The sequence below is a fragment of the Lycorma delicatula genome, chromosome 5 (genome assembly GCF_047948215.1).
Source record: "Lycorma delicatula isolate Av1 chromosome 5, ASM4794821v1, whole genome shotgun sequence".
Classification (NCBI taxonomy): Eukaryota; Metazoa; Arthropoda; class Insecta; order Hemiptera; family Fulgoridae; genus Lycorma; species Lycorma delicatula.
The window spans coordinates 133,628,712-133,652,877 of NC_134459.1; the positions used below are offsets into that span (position 1 = coordinate 133,628,712).

At 27.8% G+C, this 24,166-nt stretch overlaps 1 protein-coding gene across 2 annotated transcripts in view; it reads right to left on the reverse strand.

Moving 5' to 3' along the window:
- Positions 1–24,166, reverse strand: part of LOC142325396 (leucine zipper putative tumor suppressor 2 homolog) — a 353,005-nt gene that overhangs the window by 138,899 nt on the left and 189,940 nt on the right. Inside the window, exon 3 of one of the 2 annotated variants that reach the window (XM_075367117.1) lies at positions 12,635–12,769. In XM_075367117.1, coding sequence (XP_075223232.1) covers positions 12,635–12,769 — 135 coding nt within the window. The remainder of the gene's footprint in view (positions 1–12,634; positions 12,770–24,166) is intronic. The other variant, XM_075367118.1, reaches the window with a different exon arrangement.

The following is a 24,166-nucleotide window of genomic DNA, read 5'->3' on the forward strand; positions in this document are numbered from 1 at the left end:
TTAATGGGTTGCTAATAGTAGTGGTTTACTAATATAATATAAAATAAACATCCGACCTGCTATGCCAGACATACTGCCGGTCGGTGGGAAGGGCTGTTAGAGTACAAAGGACACCCCCTACGCTGTTCTATGCTTAATTGCGGGTCCGGCAAGAGGGAGTAAGAAAAGAAAAAAAGGTAACAAATTTGCTTTAATAAAGTTTTCTCTAAAATACTTCTGAAGAAAATCGAAATTGTCTTTTCGAAACATCCCCGTCACACTTAAAGAATTTTGAAAATTTAATAAGATCAATGCCCTATAAATATTTTGGGGCATTTTTATTTTTTGCCCCAGAAATATTTTTGTCGAATTTGAACGGTTTGAAAAATCCTGAGACATAAGGCCATAAACAGTGCAACAAACCTGCGTACGTTTTTTTTTTGTTAGATAAACTAGTTGGACCCTAAAACGTAAAAATTTGCAAAAACCCGATAACCTATTTTTGAAATGATCACCATACTTTCCCTCTAATATATATATTCTAGTTACATTCGTCAGGAAAGTAAAAATAAAATATGTAATTTAAGTTAAATTAGTAACTAGATAAACTAACACTTTCGAAACAGCTAAAAAAAAGTTAATTGTATTTATCAAGAAATATAGCTTAACTGAAGAAGAGTAACTGAAGACGAGTAAATATAGCTTAACTCTTAACAGCTAAGAGTTGCTTAGCTGTACAAAAACTGACCTCTAAGTTATTTTATCCTTTAATACTTTTTATTTAACTTCTAGTATTATATCATAATAAGGGTAGAATTTTTTGTTTTGCTTCTTCTACTGTTTGTTTATTATTAATATTTTTTTATTAATCTATTTTTATTTTTCTTATCTACGTATTTTGCTATTTTTTACAATTACTTTTGTATTACTAGTAATTATAATAATTAATAATGACCGTTTAACGAGTGAATCCATACTTAATTAATTACAGATTTCCATCTTTTGTAAAAAAAAAAAAAAAATTAGTTAATTTAATATTAATTTAAAATGTAAACATGAACTTTTTCTACAATAATACCTTTTAAATAATTCAGTCATTTATTTTCAAGGAAGTAAAACCTAATAATAAATATAAAACAGACAATAGACAATAAATATGACATGTTTACCAGTGACTAAAGAAAGACTAAAGGGAATTCCAAACAGGACGTTATGACCTAAGTATCTCAGGAATTCAGGAATGTCGATTATCAGATATCCTTACAGGCTAAATCTTAAATAAATGTATGTGTGAATCAATCTACCTTTTACTAATAATTATATAAGAAATTTTTGGAGCATATGAACAACTTTTTTAATATTTCCCCAACCTCCTAAGCTTTTTTTTTTATAATTTATGAATATTCCCTAAGTAACAAATTACATTTACGTAACTTAAATTTCAAACATTTCTGACCATATATTATTTAATTTAATCTTTCTAAAAAATTTACTCCTTAACTCACACTTTCAATTCAAATTAAAAAACCGAATCAGAATTATTTCTTTACAAGGATAATAGGAAAAAGATACCATGGCCTTTATAAAGTCTACATACGTATAATACTCGACAGCAATATTTAGAATTTAAATAACTTTTAACATTTTAATTTATTATAAACTGAACTAAAAAGAATTTTGTGGTGATGCCCTGACCCGCCAAACTACAGGTCGCTTATTTGTTGCCCTTAACACCACATAGCACAGTAATATAAACATTCAATTCTCCTATGAAATGGAGACTTCAATAATGGTGTAGTAAAGAAATTTCATTTTCCATCTCTATCATCTTCTCTATCCAACTCGCTTACGCATTCAACCGTTAATCATAAAACCGCAATCCCAGCAAAATGCTACGTGCTCCATGTCCACTGTATAAGTTATGTTCAATGAATCTTGAGCAACTAATATTGTTTTCTTCTTTTATCTTATTCTATACGTAATAAAGTATGGATTTAATAATTTATTTCATTATTTTTCTCTATATAATTAATATATTCTTCAAGTTTTATATTTTTTAATTAAGAATAATTCAACTACCAATAATTGTATTTATAATTGAACAATTATTAATTTACTTTTAGATGAATCTAAATTTAGTAATCAAATTATTAAAATAAATTAAATAAATAAAATTTTATACAACAAAATTTTTATATTACAAAGAAAAGAAAAAGTGTTTATAAATTTGGAATTCATATTTTAACATAAAAAAAACCAGTAATTAACTCGGACAGAAAAAAAAAGTTAATGTATAGGATATGAATCACTACTCTAAACTATAGATATGAGCGGCAAAAAATTTTAATTAATCAAACAAAACTAAATCCATAAATATACTCAAGGCCCGGTTTATTAATTACGTAACAATTACGAAGAAGATAACTTAGTTTCACTAATATTCCGTGGTTGGGTTTTAATTTTTATACGAATTCGATCTGGAATAAAAGTTGTGTAATTGGTGGAAAAGGTCCAAAAATAAATTTTAATTATAAATAAATAATGTACACCAGTAAATTAAAAAATTGAATAATTTTATGAAATATTATGTAAATAATTATTCAATTTATTTGTCAAAATAAGGCAAATGAAAAAAAAAGACTTTTAGGTCTGCCTAAAACTCGTCATCGCAAATCAGCTGATTTTCAAAGTCGAGATTTCTAAGGTTCAAATTCTAGTAAAATCAGTTACTTTTATAAGGATTTGAATACTTGATCGTGGATACCGGTGTTTTTTAGTGGTTGAGTTTCAATTGACTGCACATCTCAGGAATGATCGACCTGAGACTGTATAAGACTACACTTCATTTACATTCATAAATCATCCCATTCATCCTTTGAAGTAATACCAAACGGTATTTTCAGAGGCTAAACAGAAAAATAAAGAGAAAAGGTCTGCCTATGAATTGTAATCACATGTAATTATATGATCGTTCATATACCGATCAAGGTAACTAACAAGAAAATGGATATCTCGTCTATAAAAAATTTACATTATATCAATTTAGAATAATGCGTATCACGCAATTTAGTTTGTATATCTTTAAAATAATATTTTTTGTACAAAGAGGGTTAATAAAATATTCTTAAAAAACTTTTCAGTAGTTAAACATACAAAAATGAAATTTAGTAAATGTTCCCGCATCAAAACTATCTACTTTTCGGTATGACACCCTGCGTGGGGGATATATTATAGGACACTATTGAAATTAGCTGTGAAAAATATTAAATAACCATTATTTTGGTTACAGTTGTCTTGGTTTGAAGTTCTTTGACGTAAACAACTAAAATACAACAAACAACTAAAATTTTCTATTTGTTTAATCTCTATCATTATTTTTTAATTTTTTTTTGCTTAATGAATTAATTCACTACAGAACCTTGAAGCTTTTACGTAGGTATATGGAAATGGAATTTTACTGAATGTGAAAAATGCCATGTCTAACCAAAATTCGATCCTGGGAACTCTGGTTATTCTACCTCTCTGACATTAAGATTGGCTTATTTCTGATATCAAATTTAAAATTTCTGATTTGATTTGATTTTCAAACTCCCCCATGGAAGTTTGAGATGTTGTGTTTTCACACTAAAAAATAGATCTTTTCGAGGTAAAATCATTTGCTAAATTTAACTGTTCATATTTAACCGGTGAAAAGTTATTTTAGGATTGTCATACTCTGTTAACATACTACGCGTAATTTATTGTATTATCTATCTTTTGTAATTCTTATTTGCTAAAAAATTAATTAATTTACGATGTTACTTTAAATATCATAATCAATAAACAAATAGTTCATCTTAAAGTAGTTTATTATTATTTTGTTATATTTCATTTTTATGATTGCTAAAAAGAATTTTTCAGATAATACTCTGACCTGACAAATTGAAATGAAATTATTTTTATTTGTTTACCTTTAATACAATAGTAACAACATTTTGGATAATGTGAGGTTTGGCAGAATTAAATTAAAATTTTATCTAAGCACAGAGGGTTAGAATAAGAAACGGTAACTGATACCTGGAAGAAGAATGAACTGTCACTAATATCTTTGTTGTCCATAAGACCAATACCAAAATTCTACACAATAATAATATTACCCAAAACAAAGGTCCAAGAAAATCAATATTTCAATCATTTTTTTCTTTACAAAAGTATAAACAATTTTTTTTTATGTTCCTGCAAGATTTATGACAACCGAACGGTGAGAAGTAAGGTTTATTAAAAAGGTGTAACATTTTATTTAAACTTGTGAATATCTTAACTTAAAAAATAACAAATAATCTTTAAAAGAAAAAACATAACAGTCTTAGCCTATTTTTAATATTACAAATCTTGTTTTCAGCAAATATTCTGAAGCACAAGTGCTATATTTGAAAAGATAAACTGCTAAGTCAAAGTTTTACGAGTAAATATGCATAATTTATATAAAGCTATATGATGCAAAGTGTTTTTATTCGTTTTCATGTCAGTTAAAAATACATATTTAAGACTACTGATTATAGGTTAAAGTTGTCTGTAATTTATCTATTTTGCTTTGCTATTAGAGAATCCTTTACTCCGTTATTTATTCTTAATTGTATTCTACAGATATCTTGTACAACTGTAACTAATGATAAAAACGTAGGCAACCCAGTGATATTATTGATGAATGAACAACCTGATCTGTGAAATCTTATACGTAATTATTTACGAATTAAAATACTTTTATCGTATTTTGTAATAATTGAAGGTTATTGAAGTCTTTTTTTTTAAGTGACTTCAAAACGGAGGAGGTTTTCCGGATGTTTTATTTTTAATGCATTATTCTTCATAAAATACATCCAATGATATAATTATGGTTTTTTTTTTAATAAAATTACTTTATCTACATAAACCAAAGATATTTTTCTTTTTTAATGGTCATTACTTTTCTTAGTATTGAATGTTATGTCGTATTCATATCATAATTGATATTCAAATGTATTTTTAAGTAAAATTACTTACAATAAATATTTCCCCATTTCAAAAAATGAATTCCCACATTCGTAATAATTACTTTCTTTTCTTTATTTTATTAAGATATAGTAAAAAATTTATATTACCGTATTTTAGAAACTCTTAGCTCATTCTCGGTAGTAGATCTTTTACATATTTTTTCGACATTAAAAAAAAAACTACGTCCAAATTTTACTCTTCAACTAACTGACCAATTTCAATTGATTTTGAAAAGAATGTTTAATAAGAAAGAAATAATAACTAAAAACCAGATTCCAGGATCTCCCGCTATAAGATTTTACTACATAACTTAGTGGAAAATCTTTTTATCGAAAAATTATATTCTTCATAGATTATTTGACGATTTTCTACTAATTTTTTTTTTATCAGTGCTTCATACTAAATTGTTATACTATAATGGTATACAACTTAATATCATTCTGACATCGAAATAATTTTCAGGAATAAATTTGAGAAAATTATTTGAGGAAACTTTCTTTAGAGAATAAAAAATATACATGTTTTTTCGATAGGCTAAAGAGCTTTAGTCCACGTTCCCTGAAATTTCTCTGGAGAAAACAAGAAATAGGACTTTTTTATTTTTACGAAGACGCCGGTGCAAGATTACCTTTTTTCATTACTATATCTCGAAATACAATATTACTATCTTCGATGTATAAGTTTAATTCATTTCAACTATTATCCTTTCACTCCAAAATTTAACGGCAACAATATCTGGTAGATGTGAATCTACCAGTATCAAATTTTAACACCACTTTATCAGGAGGAAGTGAAAAACCCATAATCTTTTTAAAATTTGAGAAAAGTTTTTGAAAAACATTTTATAAGACAAAATCTTAATTTTTTTAAAAGGGCTCATAATTCGTACGAATAGAATTCTCCACCCTACATACAGAAGACGCCACAACAATTTTGAAGATTTTTAGTTCAGCCAATAATGGATTACGAAACAATATAAGCATATATGCGTATATAGGTGATGAATTCAAAATGGCCACCATTGAGATATGAGAAACTATACTTTTTATGAGAAACTTTAAATGGGGAACCGTCCTTAGATTTTTCCCAACATTAAAGATACAGTTTTACCATTTTTGAAATCTTCGCTCTTTTTCCAATATGGCAGCCATCATTTCAAGTAGAAATCTCTTTTTTATCGCGTTTTTTGATAGAAAGTAGTATTTTAAGACATTTTTATTCTTGGGTATTTTTCTTTAAACGTAGCCGTTACGGAGATACGGGCTGACAGTAGTAAAATCAAATATGGTGGCGCCATCTTCAATATTTTAAATGGAAATCTGACATATTAGTACCTGGTTGTCAAATAATATATTCAATGCTCGAGAATTAAGTAAAGTAGAAAATAAGGCAAGGTTAAATTAAAAGACATTGAACAGTGTGGTTTTAATTTTTTTTATTAGGAAGGAAGAATTTTTACAATAGAATTACAATGTCAATTTTAACAAATTTAAAAAATTAGTAGGCAGTTTATCTCCTGAAAATATCATTAACAGCGCTACTTCCCTTATAGAAACTGTAGGATAAAAGAAGGCCAGAATATTGGTCACAATATTTTCAGTAACAATTCTGTTCTAGCAATGTCGTTTTTTTTTGTGTCAGAAATGACCCATTACTTCGTAGATTTCCAACTAATCTTGCAAATAGTTAATAGTGAGATGGGTGACTATCAGGGTATCGCTGAGCATATGTATTTCTCGCTAATGTTGAATTCCTGCTCTTAAAATATAAATTTTCAGCATATCCACTTTTAGTTATCATCAAACTACATTATTACAATAAAAATTATAAAAACAACTGATTATTAAACATTCCAAAAAAGAAGCAAACATAAAGAGTATTTAAAACTATATTATTTAACTTCTTGGCAACAATTCAACTAATGAATAAGGACGACGAAACATTAACCACTAATATGTGCATTTTAAATTCGAGAAGTTTGTCAAGAATAGAAAAGGTAGATGATAATTATTCAGCATTAAAATTGCATTTAATATTTTTGTAAGTTTACAATTGCCAATTCGTAGCTCTGTAACAATTGCGTTTAAAGAAAAATATCCAAGAATAAAAACGCCTTAAAGTAGAGAAAAATCTAGGTTAGATTCCCTATTTAAAGTTTCTCATACGAGTTATAATTTCTGAAGTCCCAATGATGGTCATCTTGAGTTTATTACTCTGTGTGTGTATATATATATATATATACATGTGTGTGTGTGTGTGTGTGTGTATGTGTATGAACAAAATTTTCTCCTTATTTTATTACCATTTTTTGGAATCCCAATTCCACGTGAATTCAAGAAAAAAAATGGAAAAATGAGTTTTGGGTGGTTTAGGCTTACCAAAATTTTCCCTTGGCATATAATATAACATTCTAAACCTACCGAGATACGAAAACGTCAACTTCTTATTAGTTTATTTTCAAATAGTGTCTTTCTTTATTAAACAAAAAATGATGTAATTCAACGTCATTGATAAATAATATTTCATATTCCTCATATCTCTTACACTTTTTCAACTGATTAATAAAGGAAAATTAGAATTATTCCTATAAGCAACTTACAAAAGAATTTTCATACGTAAAAATTTAATCCGGAATTTTAGTTTCTTTTTCATGTATAAAAAACCAAGGGGCAATGACAAGATTTATTTCCTATAATAAGTCGTTTTTTTAAAGATAAATTAGCAAATGTAACAAAATTTTTCATCAACTTCTAAAACATAAAAAGAGAATCATCCTTAATTAATTTAAAATAAAAATCCTCCAAAAAAGTTAATATAAAATAATTATATAAAAATATTATAAGTAAAACTAACATAAAAAAGTAAGGTATTTAAATAAATGTATTCGTAAATAAATATAAATCCAGTAAAAAATAAAAATAAAAACAAAATCCCTAAATTAGAATCTTTAGTTTTTAGAAAAAGGAAACCCACATAAAAAAATCAATATAACAGAAAACAGAATTTTTATACATTAAGGGCACTCAGACCTAATTAAAAGCAAATGTTGAAAACTGGAAAAAAAAAAATATAAATAAGTAATACATAAATGAAATGAAAAAAATATAAATGTAGAGAAATATTAAAATACTAACGAAAAATAAAGGATAAAAAAATACAAAATTCTTAAATAAAAAATAAAAATTATAATTTTCATTAAATCATTCTGAAAACAAGGATCGAAATTTAAAAACATTATTAAAAAAATTAATGAATAATTAAATAAATCACTAATGTAGAAGAAAGAACTAATTAAGAAAGAGAAGATGGAACTTCTATGAAACTTAAAAAAAAAGTATCTTCATCTTGAAGGATGACACGACAGAATTTATGATTATTTCTACACAAAACGTTTTTTAATCGAATTTTTAATATAGAATGAATAGATGTGTATAGAAAGAGAAAGAATGAGGGTGTAAAGGTTTAATTATTTGCTAACATCCTCTAAGTAGAAAAAAAGTTATCTTACTCTTAAAAGATAAATATTTCATCGTAAATTAAATTCAGTTACTTCTACGACTAATCAAATTCTTCTTTTATAATTTTAAATAAACTTAGTTGGATTTATATTTATTTGAATAATTTAATACCGGATGATAAAGAAGATAATACAAATAACAAAGATAAGTAACCTATTAAAAAAAAAAAAGATTGTATAATTTCAAACTTTAAGAACCGTGACTTATAAATGGTCACTTCCCCTTCCTGTTTAAACTGAATAGGTACGGGGATGCCCTGATCATTCTTTTGAAAACAATAGGAGGAAAATGTAAAGGATATCCACCTGTAGGCTAGAAACAGGTCTAGCTATATAAATTAATTTTTCTAGATGCGTGCGAGTTGCATGAGTGATTTTAAATTTTTATTATTCTAATATGACTATTTAAATTGAAGAAATAAAATTACAACTAAAATTTAAAAAAAAAAAAATGACTAATTTATAGAAGCTGATAACTTATATGAAAAAAAAAGTTGCGAATATCTTATCTACAAACAAAGACACCAAAAATCTTACAAACAACCGGGTATAAAAATGATATTCTTACTCACACAAATCCTGACCAGAAATTTCTTTGGTATGTAATCTATGTTTGATCCTAAACCTGGATTGTAAATTACTTTCATCTGTTAAATCTCTTTTAGTTACAGAAACGCATTGAAAATTTTATTAAAATTAGAATATTAGTTAATAAAACTTACTGTAAAAAAATACAATCGTTATTAGATTTATTTAAGCAGAAATATTTAGATTATTCCATCGAATACGTTAATAGTAATAAAAAAGTTTCAATTTTACTCCCTAAACCATAATCGACGACTAAGTTAAATTAAAATAATACCTAAGCAGGCTTAAACAACCACATCTACGCAAATGTACGTATTCTTTTCTGTAATCTAAGAAGGCTTCAGTGCAGGTAATTTTTTTATTTTACTGAATACACATTTAGTTCGTAATTCCATATTAATTCGAAATAGAAGACTTATTATAAAAGTAAAAAATGAAAACAAGCACCATGATTTCTAATGGTGAGATTTTACTATTATAGATTTTTTAAACAAGAAATAAATTATCGCAAATATAAATAAATATTTTCAGTTTTTCTGTTTAAAAATATCAAGATATGGAAATAAACAGAATAGATGGTCTAAAATAAGGTGATAAAATAAATAATAAAGCATAAAATGAAATAGGATGTTAAAATATGAAAAATATTGGAAGTTAGACGAGTTTATAAAGTTTTAAAAGGGAAGGATTTCAGAAAGGAAGAAAGAATATGGATATTCGTGGCAGAACCTTATATAAACTCTTAATAGTAATCCTTATAAGCCTTAATGCTTGTTTTATTTGCACCCTATGTACACTCATGTACCACGCGCAACATTTTGTCCGGAATGACGGTTGCAAAAGTACCTTGCGCTTCGTACGTGGATTTTTATATAATCGTAATGTGTTAACTATTATTATTATTTTGCCTACTGATCTTATCTAGTGGATAACTCGTCGTCACAAATCAGTTGTTTAACAGTTGATCTTTGAAGTCGAAGGACGTGAGGTTCAAATACTAGTAAAAGTTAGTTGCTTTTACACGGATTTGAATACTAAACAGTGAATACCGGTGTACATTTCTGGTTGGGGTTCAATTAACCGCATGTCTCAGAAATGGTCGGCCTGAGTCTGTACAAGACTGCATCTCATATCTCATCTCATCTTACTGGGTCACGGAGGGGGTTGCTTATTGTTGAACAGATTGCAACGTGCACCATTAAGAAAATAAAATAATAATAGTTATTATTTTTTTATGAGTTGAGTAGAAAGTAAAAACTACAAAGGAAAAGAGAGGCTGGTGTTTAAAAATTAGGTAGCTACGTTAGGATATAGTAATTATGTTTAAGTTAAAAGTTCAGCTTAGATAAGAAAAAACTCTGAATAGTAGCAAGGCAATGAAACGACTGACACACACACACACACACACACACACACACACACACACACACACACACACACACATATATATATATCATTGTATATATTCAAGTCCAATTCTTCACCAAATGGACCAATTTCCTCCAAAGTTCCTCTATTAATCACAGTATAAGTTTTTCAACATAACATAACATAACTTAATTTTATTACGTTTTCTTTATAGAATATATTTAACAGTATTTTTTACATCATCATTTTTATAGTTGAATTGTAATAATATATACCTTACGTCATTCTGATATTAACAATATTTTCCAGCAAAATACGCAAAATTCCAGAAAATTAGTAGGTAAACATAAGGTAAAAAAAACAATGTGATGTGGACACCACATGACTTCCTTGTACATCTATTAAATTACATATACACATTTTTTTAAATGAAAAGTACATAAAATTTAATTTCATTAACAATTTCTGATATTTTTCTTTTTTTTTTATTATTATTATTGAATTATTACTTATTGTAATTTTTTACAATCAGAGGTTAATAATTATTAATAAATCAAAGTATTTAAATTAAAAAAAAAGGAGATGAAGTTGGATTCGAACCGATATGCTTTCCGTTTGTAAGATCCAAATATGTCATTAATTAAAATTTTATTTGGCTATTACTCTGGAACCAATGAAAATAAGTACCACTTATGATATAAATTGAAAAGCTCTCAATATGGGCTTATTACTGCACTTAAGAAAAACCCCAAAATCCAAAAAATTGGATTTTGGGGTTTTTGGAAACTTTTGGTCCAATCGACTTGCAATCAATAGGGGAGGCGCACAATTTGATGTTACAACAGTTCTTAATGCAAAATATCAATATCCTATACGGGTAATCGTTTTTGAGTTATACGAGATACATACGTACAAACGTCACACTGAAACTAGTCAAAATGGATTCAGGGATGGTCAAAATGGATATTTCCTTTGAAATTTGAAAACTGAAATTTTTCGCGATTACAATATTTCCTTTACTTCGTACAATGAAGTAATAATAGATATTTCCATATTCCAGAATATCTTAGCTCACTTTGTTAACAATTTTTTTACATCGTTTTCTCTGTATTCCTTTTCTATTTTTTATCAAGATGCAGGTTTATTCCCTTTGCATATCTTGGGAAAGCTATTTTTCATATCAGCAGTTGTTTTTAAAGAGGTATTCTAGATATAAGTAATACTAAAATATTTGAAATAAAAGAAATAATTTTAAACGAAAAAATAAATTCAATAAAATAACTGACTACAAATTTTTGCACTAAAAATTACAACAAAAAAACACTTTTAAATTACGACTTTTTGAAGTAGGCTTCATATTAATTTAATAAATTGATAATAGTTGGTTTTAATTTCTACCTCAACTCAGAAACAAAGAACTAAGAAAGGTTTGAAAAATAATTTTATTGTGTTTTTTATATCTATTTCATATTACTGAATTTTTAAAAATCTTTTTATATAATTTTTAAAATCGCCATGTTATTTATTCTCATTAACAAGCATTATCGATTTTTTTACAAAAATTATTTCCCATTTCCATACTATCTTTCTTTTTCCGTTTAGCCTCCGGGAATTACCGTTCAGGTGTTACCGGATGAATGAGGATGATATGTATGAGTGTAAATGAAGTGTAGACTTGTACAGTCTCAGTTCGACCATTCCTGAGATGTGTGCTTAATTGAAACCCAACCACCAAAGAACTCCGGTATCTACGATCTAGTATTCAAATTCGTATAAAACCCATTCCGATACTGCGTTAACGTTTGGTTTGTTGAAGACCACTCTTACGTAAGTGTGTGATTCATGTACTATATTGATATCTTATACCAGAATAATTTTTCATAAGTTGCGACTGCTTTAATGAAGGACAAATGTGAATAAGTATATATTTATACAGATAGAATACAAAAATAAAAATTACCAATGATTTTAAATAAACCTAAAAATTAACATTATTGTGTTATTTATAGTATTATTAATCATATTATGAATAGTAGTAATAAATCAAATGTGTGATGTATTTTTATTATTTTAAAACATTTATAATACTTATAATAAAAAAAACCATTAATACTTTATAATAATAACAACTAATAATAATATCAACAACAATAATGTGATATATCTTACTTCATCGTAGTCACTTACCTTGGTAAGTGAACCGGTGATCCTAGGCGGAGTCCTGTCAGAATTATTACTGCAGGGTGTGTCGGGAGAAGAATCCCCGGAGAACAGTGTCTCGTTACCACTGTCCACCCGGGCCATCTGTAAAAATAAAAGAATTTATTATTAATATTTTTAATAAAATATTAGCTATTATTATGGTGTGTTTTAAAAGACTGAACATTTCAATTTATAAAACAAAAGATAAGAATTCTGTCAACGCTTAAAATAATTTTTAAAATTGAATTAATGGATATACATCTAAGGATAAAAATGTTAGCCACAATTCTAAAGTAACCATCGATAAACATTTTTCATGAAACAACTGTAAGAACGTATATTATATTATCCGAAAAATATAAGAAAAACCTCAATTCTACTGGATAAGCAGAAAACTGGACAGGAAACAGAAATTTAAATCATATGTTACTTCTGCAATTTTTGTACATCCTGCTCATATAAATATTGTTTTATATTTATTTCAACAATTTGTCTAAGGAATGAAGGAGCTTCATGGTCGGGAGAGATATCAGACCTGTTTTGTTATTTTAACTGATATAAACTATTTTTTTGTTATTTAAAAATTGCTTGAAAATAAATTACATTAATATAAAAAAGCTAACCACAAATTTACTATGTTTTCCTTTTTTGAAAAATTGTTATTATAATTTTTTTTTTTTGAAAAAAAAAGCTATTTTCAATTTTTAGGAGTGGAAAAATTTGCGGGAATTTTTTTTTTTTAATGGTAAGATAAGCATGAACGCATTTACTGAGCTTAATATAAGGCGGGGTTAGTAAAAGTTTGAGAAAATTTACTCCAAAGAAACTATCCACCACACACACCCCCTGGAGATATTGATCCCAAACTTTTACCAACAAACTGTTCCATACGCACGAGTTTCTGTGCCAAATTTAATCAAAATCGGTTTATCCAATCAAAGGTTATTAAGCTTCAAACGTGCCAACACAAATACGGACGATCATACATACATAGTTACGAATGTACCTATGTACCTACTCTCCACTTATTTTTGTTTTTTGGGATTACTGGTTCATTAAACGACGAGAAATGAAAAAACCCCTCTTTTTGACTGATTACGTTACTTTCCTTGAAGCATAGCTTTATCTCACTGCATAAGCGCGTATGAAATATACACCACTACACTGGCAACATAACCTCAAATTGAGCATAACTCAAGAATGATTAAACCAATCTTCATCAAATATTCACATGCAAATCTTTAGAAACACTATTACAGCATATTTAAATTTCAATGAAATTGATCAAATAGTTTAAATAGATTTTTGGGCTACAAAATTTTATACATAGGTCTACCGACACACACACACACATATATATATATGTGTGAGTGTGATATATATATATATATATATATATATATATATATATATATTGACTCCGAATGGCTTCGACGGCACGTAATTCATAACCTTACGGTGGCTCTGAAAAGGGCCTTTTTTGCGTTAGCTATAAGAAGAGCTGCTGAGTCCTGAAGCTGGTCTCCGACGAAGTCGGGGAGTTGCGGCTCGTCCACTGAAGTCCGATCGGGCATTCCCTCAGCGGCAGTTGGGTCCCCACTATAGCGTGTCAGTGGTGAACCCCAGAGCCTCATAGTGCCGAGGCGGTTCTCCACGAGCGATCTCGCACTGGGCTGCTGAGCACGGCGAGCTGGAGCTGAAAGGTAGCGTCCGCGTCCAGCGGCTCCTTCGGCGGGCCGGCCAGGCCTGCTGCCCCGGCGAGGATGTTGGCATCCACCGGGAGGTCCCACGTTGAGCCGGCCAGGGAACTTCTTCTTCAGGTGGTGGTCGACGATGAATTGCCAATTTACTCTCATGCAAGCTCATTTATAGGAGCTTGAGAGTGGTGGGGCTGCAGCGCCGCTATGGTGGGAGAAGTGCGTGCTGGAAGTGATGAATGAGTGCGTCCGTATACTGTGCGCTTGCTCACATCGTTCCTACCGTTATCGCCCGCCGATATTAAATTAGGCATATATGTAGTAACAATATATGTACGTATATATATATATATATATATATATATATCACACTAGCATCCCCATCACGGCTTCGCCCGCGCTATTTGGTTACTTGCGTTTCTCATCGCGGTAAACTTTATTTTTACTCAATTAACCGGAGACAAGTGGCAGCTGGTCGGTTGCGTTGCACGTACAGTAACATTGGTAGCGGCTAGTTGGTCGAGCCTTCGTGCAGTACACCGTCGCATCCCTTAGAAAATTGAAATAAAAAAAAACCAAAAATGGTTTTTAGATAGTAATCTGAAGAGTATTTGTAGGCCCAAATCTAGTAAATATATCGTTATTATAGATTGAAATGGGGAATTTCGCAATCGTTGTTAAAGTCTTATAACATTCTTCATTCCTTTCAAAGTCGAATTTCGAAAATTCTAAAAATTGGTTTTTAAATATTCTCAAGAAAATTACACCAAAAATCGAGTTGATATCTTAATTTCTTAACGAGAAATTAAAAAAAAAAAAAAAAAAATAGTAAATTTCATTGGTATTCCATTTTAACCCTTACAATTCGGAATTTCAAAAAATCCTTCTTTTTGCCTACTGACACCATTAAAAAAAATGTATACAAATCTATATCAATTCATCTTCATTAGCTTTTGCTGGACTTTGATTATGAACCCTTATGACATGTTTATATATATATATATATATATATATAAGGAAAGCCCAATTTAAGTGAGTGATATTTTCGTACTCAAAACTCAATAAGTAAAGAAAATCCATTTTCGCTCCCCATTCGCATCATGCGACCGAAAGTAATATCGTACTTTTCCTCGAAAAATTGGTAATAAACAATATTTATTATTTTGTTTAATAAAAAATATTACAATATTTAACTTAATATCATATAATATTTATATAACATAATAGTAAGCATTATTAATATTTGCTTAATAGTAAACAAATACTATAAATATGCACATCTCACAATGTTTACAGAATAAAGTAAAAAATGTAAACAACTATTGTCGCTTTTTGCAGTCTTGAGTAAAAGTTTAAAAAATCTATTCCACTCTAATTTCCAACTAGACTGCCCCAATCTTATTCTGAACAATTTTTCCATAAGAATTACTTTAAACTTCAACAATTGCTTGCATTTTATTTTTATTTTAAAACCTCTGTTAGAAATACTCCTTTTATAAGTTTATTATATTTATGTTTATTTGTTAATAAAAATATTATTTCTTCATGTATCTACTTAACGTTTTTTAAACATTATTTTCTCATTTATTGAGATTATTATTTTAACAATTGGAATGGCCTTCTAGTTACATTTTAGTAGGATAACATTTTTTAATGTTGTTTTGAATACTTTTTGTTTTTCAGTTTATTAATTTAATTCTAAATTATATTTAGCATAACTCTTTTATTACAGTTAAAATCTAAGCCAAAAATCACTTGAAAATAAACAATTATGTGTACTCTTAAAGTGGTTTTACTCTTATATTAGCTGCGTTATATTTTTACTGATGAGTTTGGAGCATCAAAATTTGCTTTGTAGTGAAAAATTGAGGTTGGTTTTATTTAAATTCTTGATCGTTTTCTTTTTATCCATGTAGTTACATCGATACAAAAATCTTTTTCATATACCATATGTTTATAATCTGAAAAGTAATATATATATAGTAATAAATATTTGTTAACCATTACTACAACGGGAACGAAATAGGATTTGAAAAACTGTTATATTAACTGTTGCAGAAAGGAAAGTATTATGCCTACCTCATAATAAATAAACTACATAGCTACAGTTGTAGATCGCTGCTTAAAGATAAGGCGCCAGCTTATCATTTTTTACGAGAGTTATAGCCACCGCCCGTACTGTTATAAAATATTTAATTTCATTACTGTTCATAAATATTGCTTTATTTAAGATGGAAAAATACTTTATTTTATTTTTCATTGTAATACACCAATTCGTTCTTTGTTATTAATAAGATAGACAAAAAAAAAAATAACGTAAACAATCCTGGGTGAAATAATGGCCAGTAATAGTCCTTTACATGAAAAAATTTCTGGTAATCGATAAATGGAAAACAATATTTCGAAAAACATCCAAGCTGAGAGAGGAAAATTAATTATTAGGCAGTAGATATATTTTTAAAATCTCTTCTGTCGTTTCAAAGGATGTAAAAAGAAGTTAAATGAATAAAAATAATCAAAAAAGGTTTTATTTATTTTATTTTTATGTTTTCTGAAGAAATTTAAAAAAAAAATTGAACAGGTTAACAAGAAATTCATTGTGATATAAATACCAACCTCAGTTGATTTCTTTAATATAAGTTTCAAATTTATTAGTAACGATATAAACGTGATTAGTTTTTTATGGCAAGATTGATATTATTAATAAAAAAATATTCTGTTGTTTAAAATTTTCCTTCCATTTCTCGTTTTTAAAACAAATAAACAATATTTGAAACTTAGACTAATTAAAAGAATATATAATAAATTTCAAATTCTTATTTTAACGATAATTAAACGATGTCTTTAAATTTAAAAAGTACAAAACAAAGTCATATTGTACACAAAAATCTATGATTAAACATAGTGTAGAATTAAATACGTACAAGAAATGGACCTTCAGTGGTACGAAATTCTCAAGATAAAGTTTGAAATCTCAATACCTTTGCTTAGATAACTAGATTTGGTCTCTTATTTCACAGAAAATAAATTTAATATTTTTATTAAATTTCATGAAAAGCATAGTAGAAAGATTACTCATAACAAAAAAGGTCTACAAAATTATTTTTATTATTTAAGGTAGACGATTTATAAAGGAACGAATATGTGTGTGTTACTACAAACGAATAAAAATACAACCGTATAAATCAATTCCCTTTTTGAATGTGAAATATTATGGAAGTAAATGAGAAATATTACTGTATATAATGGATGAATCATAAATAATCACGATAAATACGAAAAAATCATCAGCTTTTTAAACAAAATTGATATTTGTTAAATATCAAAATAATTTTTTACTGTTTAGATTTACATAGAATGTAAAGATTTGCCTGATCATACTCCACTTCGCAAAATTTATCTTTTTCTAAAAAAAAAATCATTAGAGGTAGGATTATTTACGCATTTATTAAAGGATTGATTATTTTTATGGCTATTATATTAAGTATTCTTTAATGAATTGTACATAATGAATCGAATCGTCTAACATGAGCTCAAAATAAAAAATATAATCATCGATTGTTTAGTGGTTAGAAAATACATTGATTGACTTTTATGATAACAGGTTTTTAACCCTACAGATACCAGATTCGAATTCAAATAATATAGGTACTTTTAATTGGAACTGAATTCTCATGTTACTGATAACGTCCGGATAAAATGTTTCTTTAAAGAATTGACCCTTAATTTCAATGTTTTTATAAATCTTATTACATTTACTTTATCTCGCTTTGAAAAACATATACTTTGTTTACTCGCTTTTATAAAACATCAGGTTCTTGCCTAATTCTAGAAAGAAAAACTACGATGCATATTCATTTCTGAATACGGTTTTTAATCACTATGTTGTTATATCCCTGTATGTTTCATTTAACCCAGTTGTAAATAACTGGCGTTCCTCCTAATCAATATATATTATCTAATCGCAAGGACTGAATTAACTCTACTGTTTCTGAATCAATTCTCTTCAAATAACATCAACAGCCAAATCAAAGTGATGACTTATTAAAATGTTTAATAATCCCTTACTTAAATTAAATAAAGAGTTAATTTTAATTAAAAATGATTATTTTTTTTTAATTAACGAAGTTTTATAAAGAATAAAACTATGTTAACAAAATTCATATAAATAAATTTTTAATCGTGCAACAATTACCAACATAGAATCTCAAGATTGTGAAAAAGTATTTTGTAATTAATTATTATAACATTTTAATTAAGAAGTATAAAATAATGGGAAAAATAATTTCGTAATTTTAAAATAATTAAAATACTTCTTCATTTGTTCGAACTAAGAAAGAGATTCTGGTAACACGAATGTGATAATAAAAATTAATTAATGAAACTCATTTAATAAGAAAATGTTACATGTTCTACAAACGCTTATCTACAAACGAATTCTTTTCCTTAAAAAGTTACGTAAAATTAACATCGGTGCATGCTATTTCTTTCTTTTTTTTTAACTAAATATCAGATACTTCATTTTTAAGTTTCTAGGATTTACGAATTTAAAAATCTGCATCGTAAATATATATCTTTACGTCATCTAGCTTCATTTTATAGTTGACGTGTGAATTTTTTTTTTTAATTGAAGCAGTTTATATCCAAATGTTTGTGTTTTGCTGCATTTACCAAACTTACAAAAAAAATAAAATAAACGAAAATTTTAAATTTAGTTAACTTATTGTTCAATAAAACAATTCGCAAGACGGAATTTATACGTTGGAATTCTGTTCAAATGTTTAGGGCGAAGGTGATTTGAGTGAACCATAACCAAGTAAAAGCAATCAAACGTGATCTACATCCGCTGTTGTTTCATTGTTATCGTTAGAAGTTACAACCACAGAGGCGTAGACCTGTACAGTCCAGTGAATCTTAGCAGAACCGTGGAGTACAATGAATAAACAACCGTATACGGTTTATAAATTAAAGAAACAATGAAATATTTTGGGAATAAAAAATTTTACTTCACTGGTGATTCATTTAAATAATCGAATACTTTTCAAACAAATATATTTTACTACTAAAAAATTTAATAAAAACAATTAGTATTCGAGGGTAAAGAAAAATATTATATTTTAAAATAACTTACAATTAATTAACAACTTCAATCTTGAAATAAAGTACAAGAAAAAAATAATGTAGGAAAAACAGATTATCATAAAAACCGTAATATTTCTTAATTACTCATTGATTGGAAGGAAACAAAAAGGAGACCAAGAAACCATTGAGACTGAAAAGGTCATTGACCTTAACTATAAGAGGGGAAATAATAATAATGATTATAATAAAAACTTGTACGGGTGTTTTATAGGTAGAACTTAAAAATAAAGTTAAAGGTAAGAAACATTTTTAATAACTGAATATTAAACATTTTTGAATGAAATAGCAAAAAATAACTGTACAGCAAAATAACATAGTTGGAATGGAAGAATAATATTAAAAAGAAGTCTGATGAGGAAAAGGAATAAGAGAGGAAGAACGAAAAAATAATGAGAACAAAGAGGAGAATAAAATAAAAAGAAGAAGTCGGAGGAAGAAAACATACAGGAGAAAGAGTAAGACAAAATAATCAAGAAGTATAGAAATATAAAGAAAAGAAGATGAGTGAAAGAAGAAAAAGACTGAGAAGAAGAAGAAGGGATGAAGAGAAGGAACAAGGAGGAAAAGGAAGTAAATATGAAGAATAAAAACAAAAAGCGCAAGCAACCGAAAAAGAGCAGAGATTTTGCTCAAACAACTTAAAATATTATCATTTGGAGTAATTTTAACAAAACATAATAATTCTTACAAGAGAATATACCACGCACTCTGTCTTAAGGGTAAAATTCTATAACCTTTTTTTGGTTCAGCAGTAAAATTATCTGTTTCTTTTTTCAATGAATACATTATAATTTGTTAAACAAAGTAGAATATAACATTTTTTTCAAGGAGTTATCAATATTTTATTTATCAATATATATATTTTATCAACCGACTTTAAAACCGGTCACGGAATAGTCATTGATATGATATCTTACGCCATATAGAATAATTATTTTGTAATCACTAGCCTTAGTCATGTTTGCAATTTTAGCCTTGGTATAAATACTGTAACCCCATAACGATTTGTGTTTATATATATTTATCTATATATATATATATATATATATATATATATATATATATATTTATAAAGTACAATATAGGTTTAAATGGAGACAGTCCTATATTACAAGTAACCTACCACTAGTTTATTATTTATGACTAGAATTTATTCAGGCTAGTAACACATTTACCTACTTACAGATATTAAGTAAGGATTCTGCAATATTGCTACGCAGACAGTAATAATGTTTTTTTTTTTATTATTTTTATTACGGTAGGAATTAAATACTAAAAAGTAGTAACTTATACAATAATTACAGTACTTAAAAGTACTATAATAATAAGTTATCAATAGCAAAATTTTGGCTAGAGTACGTAATTTAAAAATAAATTGCTTAAAATATGTTTTCTTTGGTAAATACTACAGGCTACATATTATTTTTATAATTATACTGAATCGAAAAATGAATCGTTTCAAAAATTAATTATTGAAACGTGACTAAACAAACGTAAATTATGATTGAATAATAAACTCAAATAAAAACAACAAATAAAACTTCGATTAATGGAAATAATCAATCCTAATAAAGAGTAAAGTAACTAGATTTAATTTTAAATAATTCTAAGATACAAGAAATATTTTTTTTATAAATCAACATTTATTAAACATCTACAAATAAAAATCCGTAGATAAATGTTTTTAATTTTTTTTTTCATTATCCGCTCATTTTTCAATTTTGTTACAAGTTTTTAAAGTACTATGATATTTTAAGAGTACAAAGGTAACCGGATTTTGTTTTTCATAAACATAAAGAAATTTATATTTATGTCATCATCCTTCGATATTCTAATATTTATCTGTAATTTTTCGGCTTAAAACTTTCAAGTATTTAAGAGTGAACATCATTTTAACCATAAAAACTACTATTATGTTGCTGAATTTTTCGTAAAAGAGCTGTTACAACAAAGCAATAACATAATATATATAAGTGTGTGTGTGTGTGTGTGTGTGTGTGTGTGTGTGTGTGTGTGTGTGTGTGTGAGACCGCATATGTATAATATATATACTAATATTGTTAAATCTTATCAATAATTTGCATAACTGATGATTATAGGTATTTTTTTGTTAGGATTCACTGAACTTCGAAACTTGACAGTTGGTCTTCTAGAACAATAGTTTTGTCATCACAAGTTAGCATAATCGTCCTGTTTTTCTTTATTATTAAAGTTTTTCACCAGTAAATTACGAAGATAATTTAATTAATTATCTCTGTTTACCTGAAGCACTGTATATAATGAACTAAAAAGGGAGTGATTACTTGTTTTGTACTTTACACTCAATTTCAGTTTTTCTAATAGCTGAGTCGTATATAAAGAATGTGCGGAGGTACAAAAAAAGATACTATTCAGAATTTTCTTCTCCGATAGAAATAAAGTTCACTTTACAGTCAGTGCTAATAGTAAAAAGAATGACGGTATCATCATTTATTGAGCTGAATATTCCTGCATTTGGTGGATTAGGAATGCTGATATGCTGCAACAGCTGTATCTATCTCAGTGAAGAAGCTAACGAAAAACCAATCACTTTTCTTTGTTAGCCTGGAGGGATGCTTGATATTCTTGAGGATGCCTAAGTTATTTTACAACCCACTACTGTTATGGCATTATAAATATTCGTAAACGAATTTAATTAATTAACTTTAAATTACCGAAAAAACATTCTTAAAACAAGAGAAAAATATTAAAAATTAAAAAACACGACTGCCAAAAAAAAATTATGCTCTTTAATATATGATAATTAAAGAGCGTGCGGGTTACAATTTTGTATAGAGTATAATCTTTTTCAACTTTTTTAAATTTAGATTGGTTGCGAAGATTTAATATTTTCGAATAACCGTGATCTGTTAGATCGAGAATAAGCCTGATGCATGCAAAAGTTAGCTTTCAACCTACTAACAAATACCACGTTTAAATTTTTTAAATCGGATGATTGTTTGCAGAGATATTATAAGAGCATTCTATTTAACCTCCCAAAATAGCGCCCCAGGGACACCCGTATGTTACCAGTTGATGGTGATGATTGGTCTAGCCTCACACGAGGTGCTATCACCTCTCCATTCTAGCCTCACGCGCTGTTCCTTTCTTTTTTTTCTTTTTCCTGTTTAGCCTCCGGTAATTACCGTTCAGATAATACTTCAGAAGATGAATGAGAATGATGTGTATGAGTGTAAATGAAGTGTAGTCTTGTAGAGTCTCAGTTTGACCATTCCTGAGATGTGTGGTTAATTGAAACCCAACCACCAAAGAACAGCGGAATCCACGATCTAGTGTTCAAATCCGTGTAAAAATAACTGACTTTACGAGGACTTGAACGCTGGAACTCTCGACTTCCAAATCAGCTGATTTGGGAAGACGTCACGCGCAGTCCCTATGAAAAGCCCATTATTATTAAACAGACATTTTTTAAATTTATTTAATATTGTCTTGTTTTATTTAACATGCATTTAATTTTATTGTTTTTGTGATATTCATTCGATTGATTCGAATCATTCAGTTCAAACCCAGCTCACACGGTGATAAAGGATCGGAGTACATAGTTCATTAAAGTTTGGGCTTCAACCGGGAAATATCCACTACTACATACATACATACATACATACATACATACATACATACATATATATATATATATATTGCAATACTTACCTTATCAGGAATGTCATAGGCTCTTTTACACCCACTCTTTCTGTTTAGCTCCGGAACCTCCGTAAGGTATTACTTCCGAATAAATGAGGGTGATGATATGTATGAATGTAAATGAAGTGTAGTCTTGTACAGTCTCAGATCGATCATTCCTGAGATGTGTGGTTAATTGAAACCCAATCACCAAAGAATACCGGTATCCACGGTCTAGTATTCAATTCCGTATAAAATTAAATGCCTTTACTAGGATTTGAAATTTAGAACGTTCGACTGTGTCATAGGCTATATTAATATATATATTTATACAACACATGACACTCCCGGTAACGCAAGTATTCCAACGCGGGATCATACACCTAAATCAGTTCAGCCGTTAAGATGCTACGGTGGAACAACCAAAATATATATAGACACACACCCAAAATATATTACACTCTTTTTTTGGGCAGACGTATAATAATGTAGTAAATAATTTTTAAATGTTTTTGCGATGATTTGAATGACGGTGAATAATTTAATTAAGGAAATCAGTTTATCATAACATTTCATAAAATTGGAAAGCCGTAAGAATAATAACAATTATTATTAATTTTTAAATTATAATAAAACAAAAATTAAATTAGTTACGCTCTGATACGCTACAATGTTGTTAAGAGGAAACAGAATTGTCAAAAATACAAAACACATTATGTTAAATACTTCTTTTGTACGTTCAAATAAAGACAATTATTTCGGTTACAAAGAAAATTATTCATATGAAAATATATGTATTATAAATATAAATATTAGTATAAATATTAATATAAAATTATATAAATATTAGTTCATTTTTATTTTTAGCTACAGTTTAATGAATTTCACCAGAAGTAATTTAAATTTTAAGTTTTTTTTATTCGGTTGATCTTTCTAATTAAGATTATTATTAATATTAATTTTAACTGTAAACAAGAAATTTAAATTTTACTTTGTATGA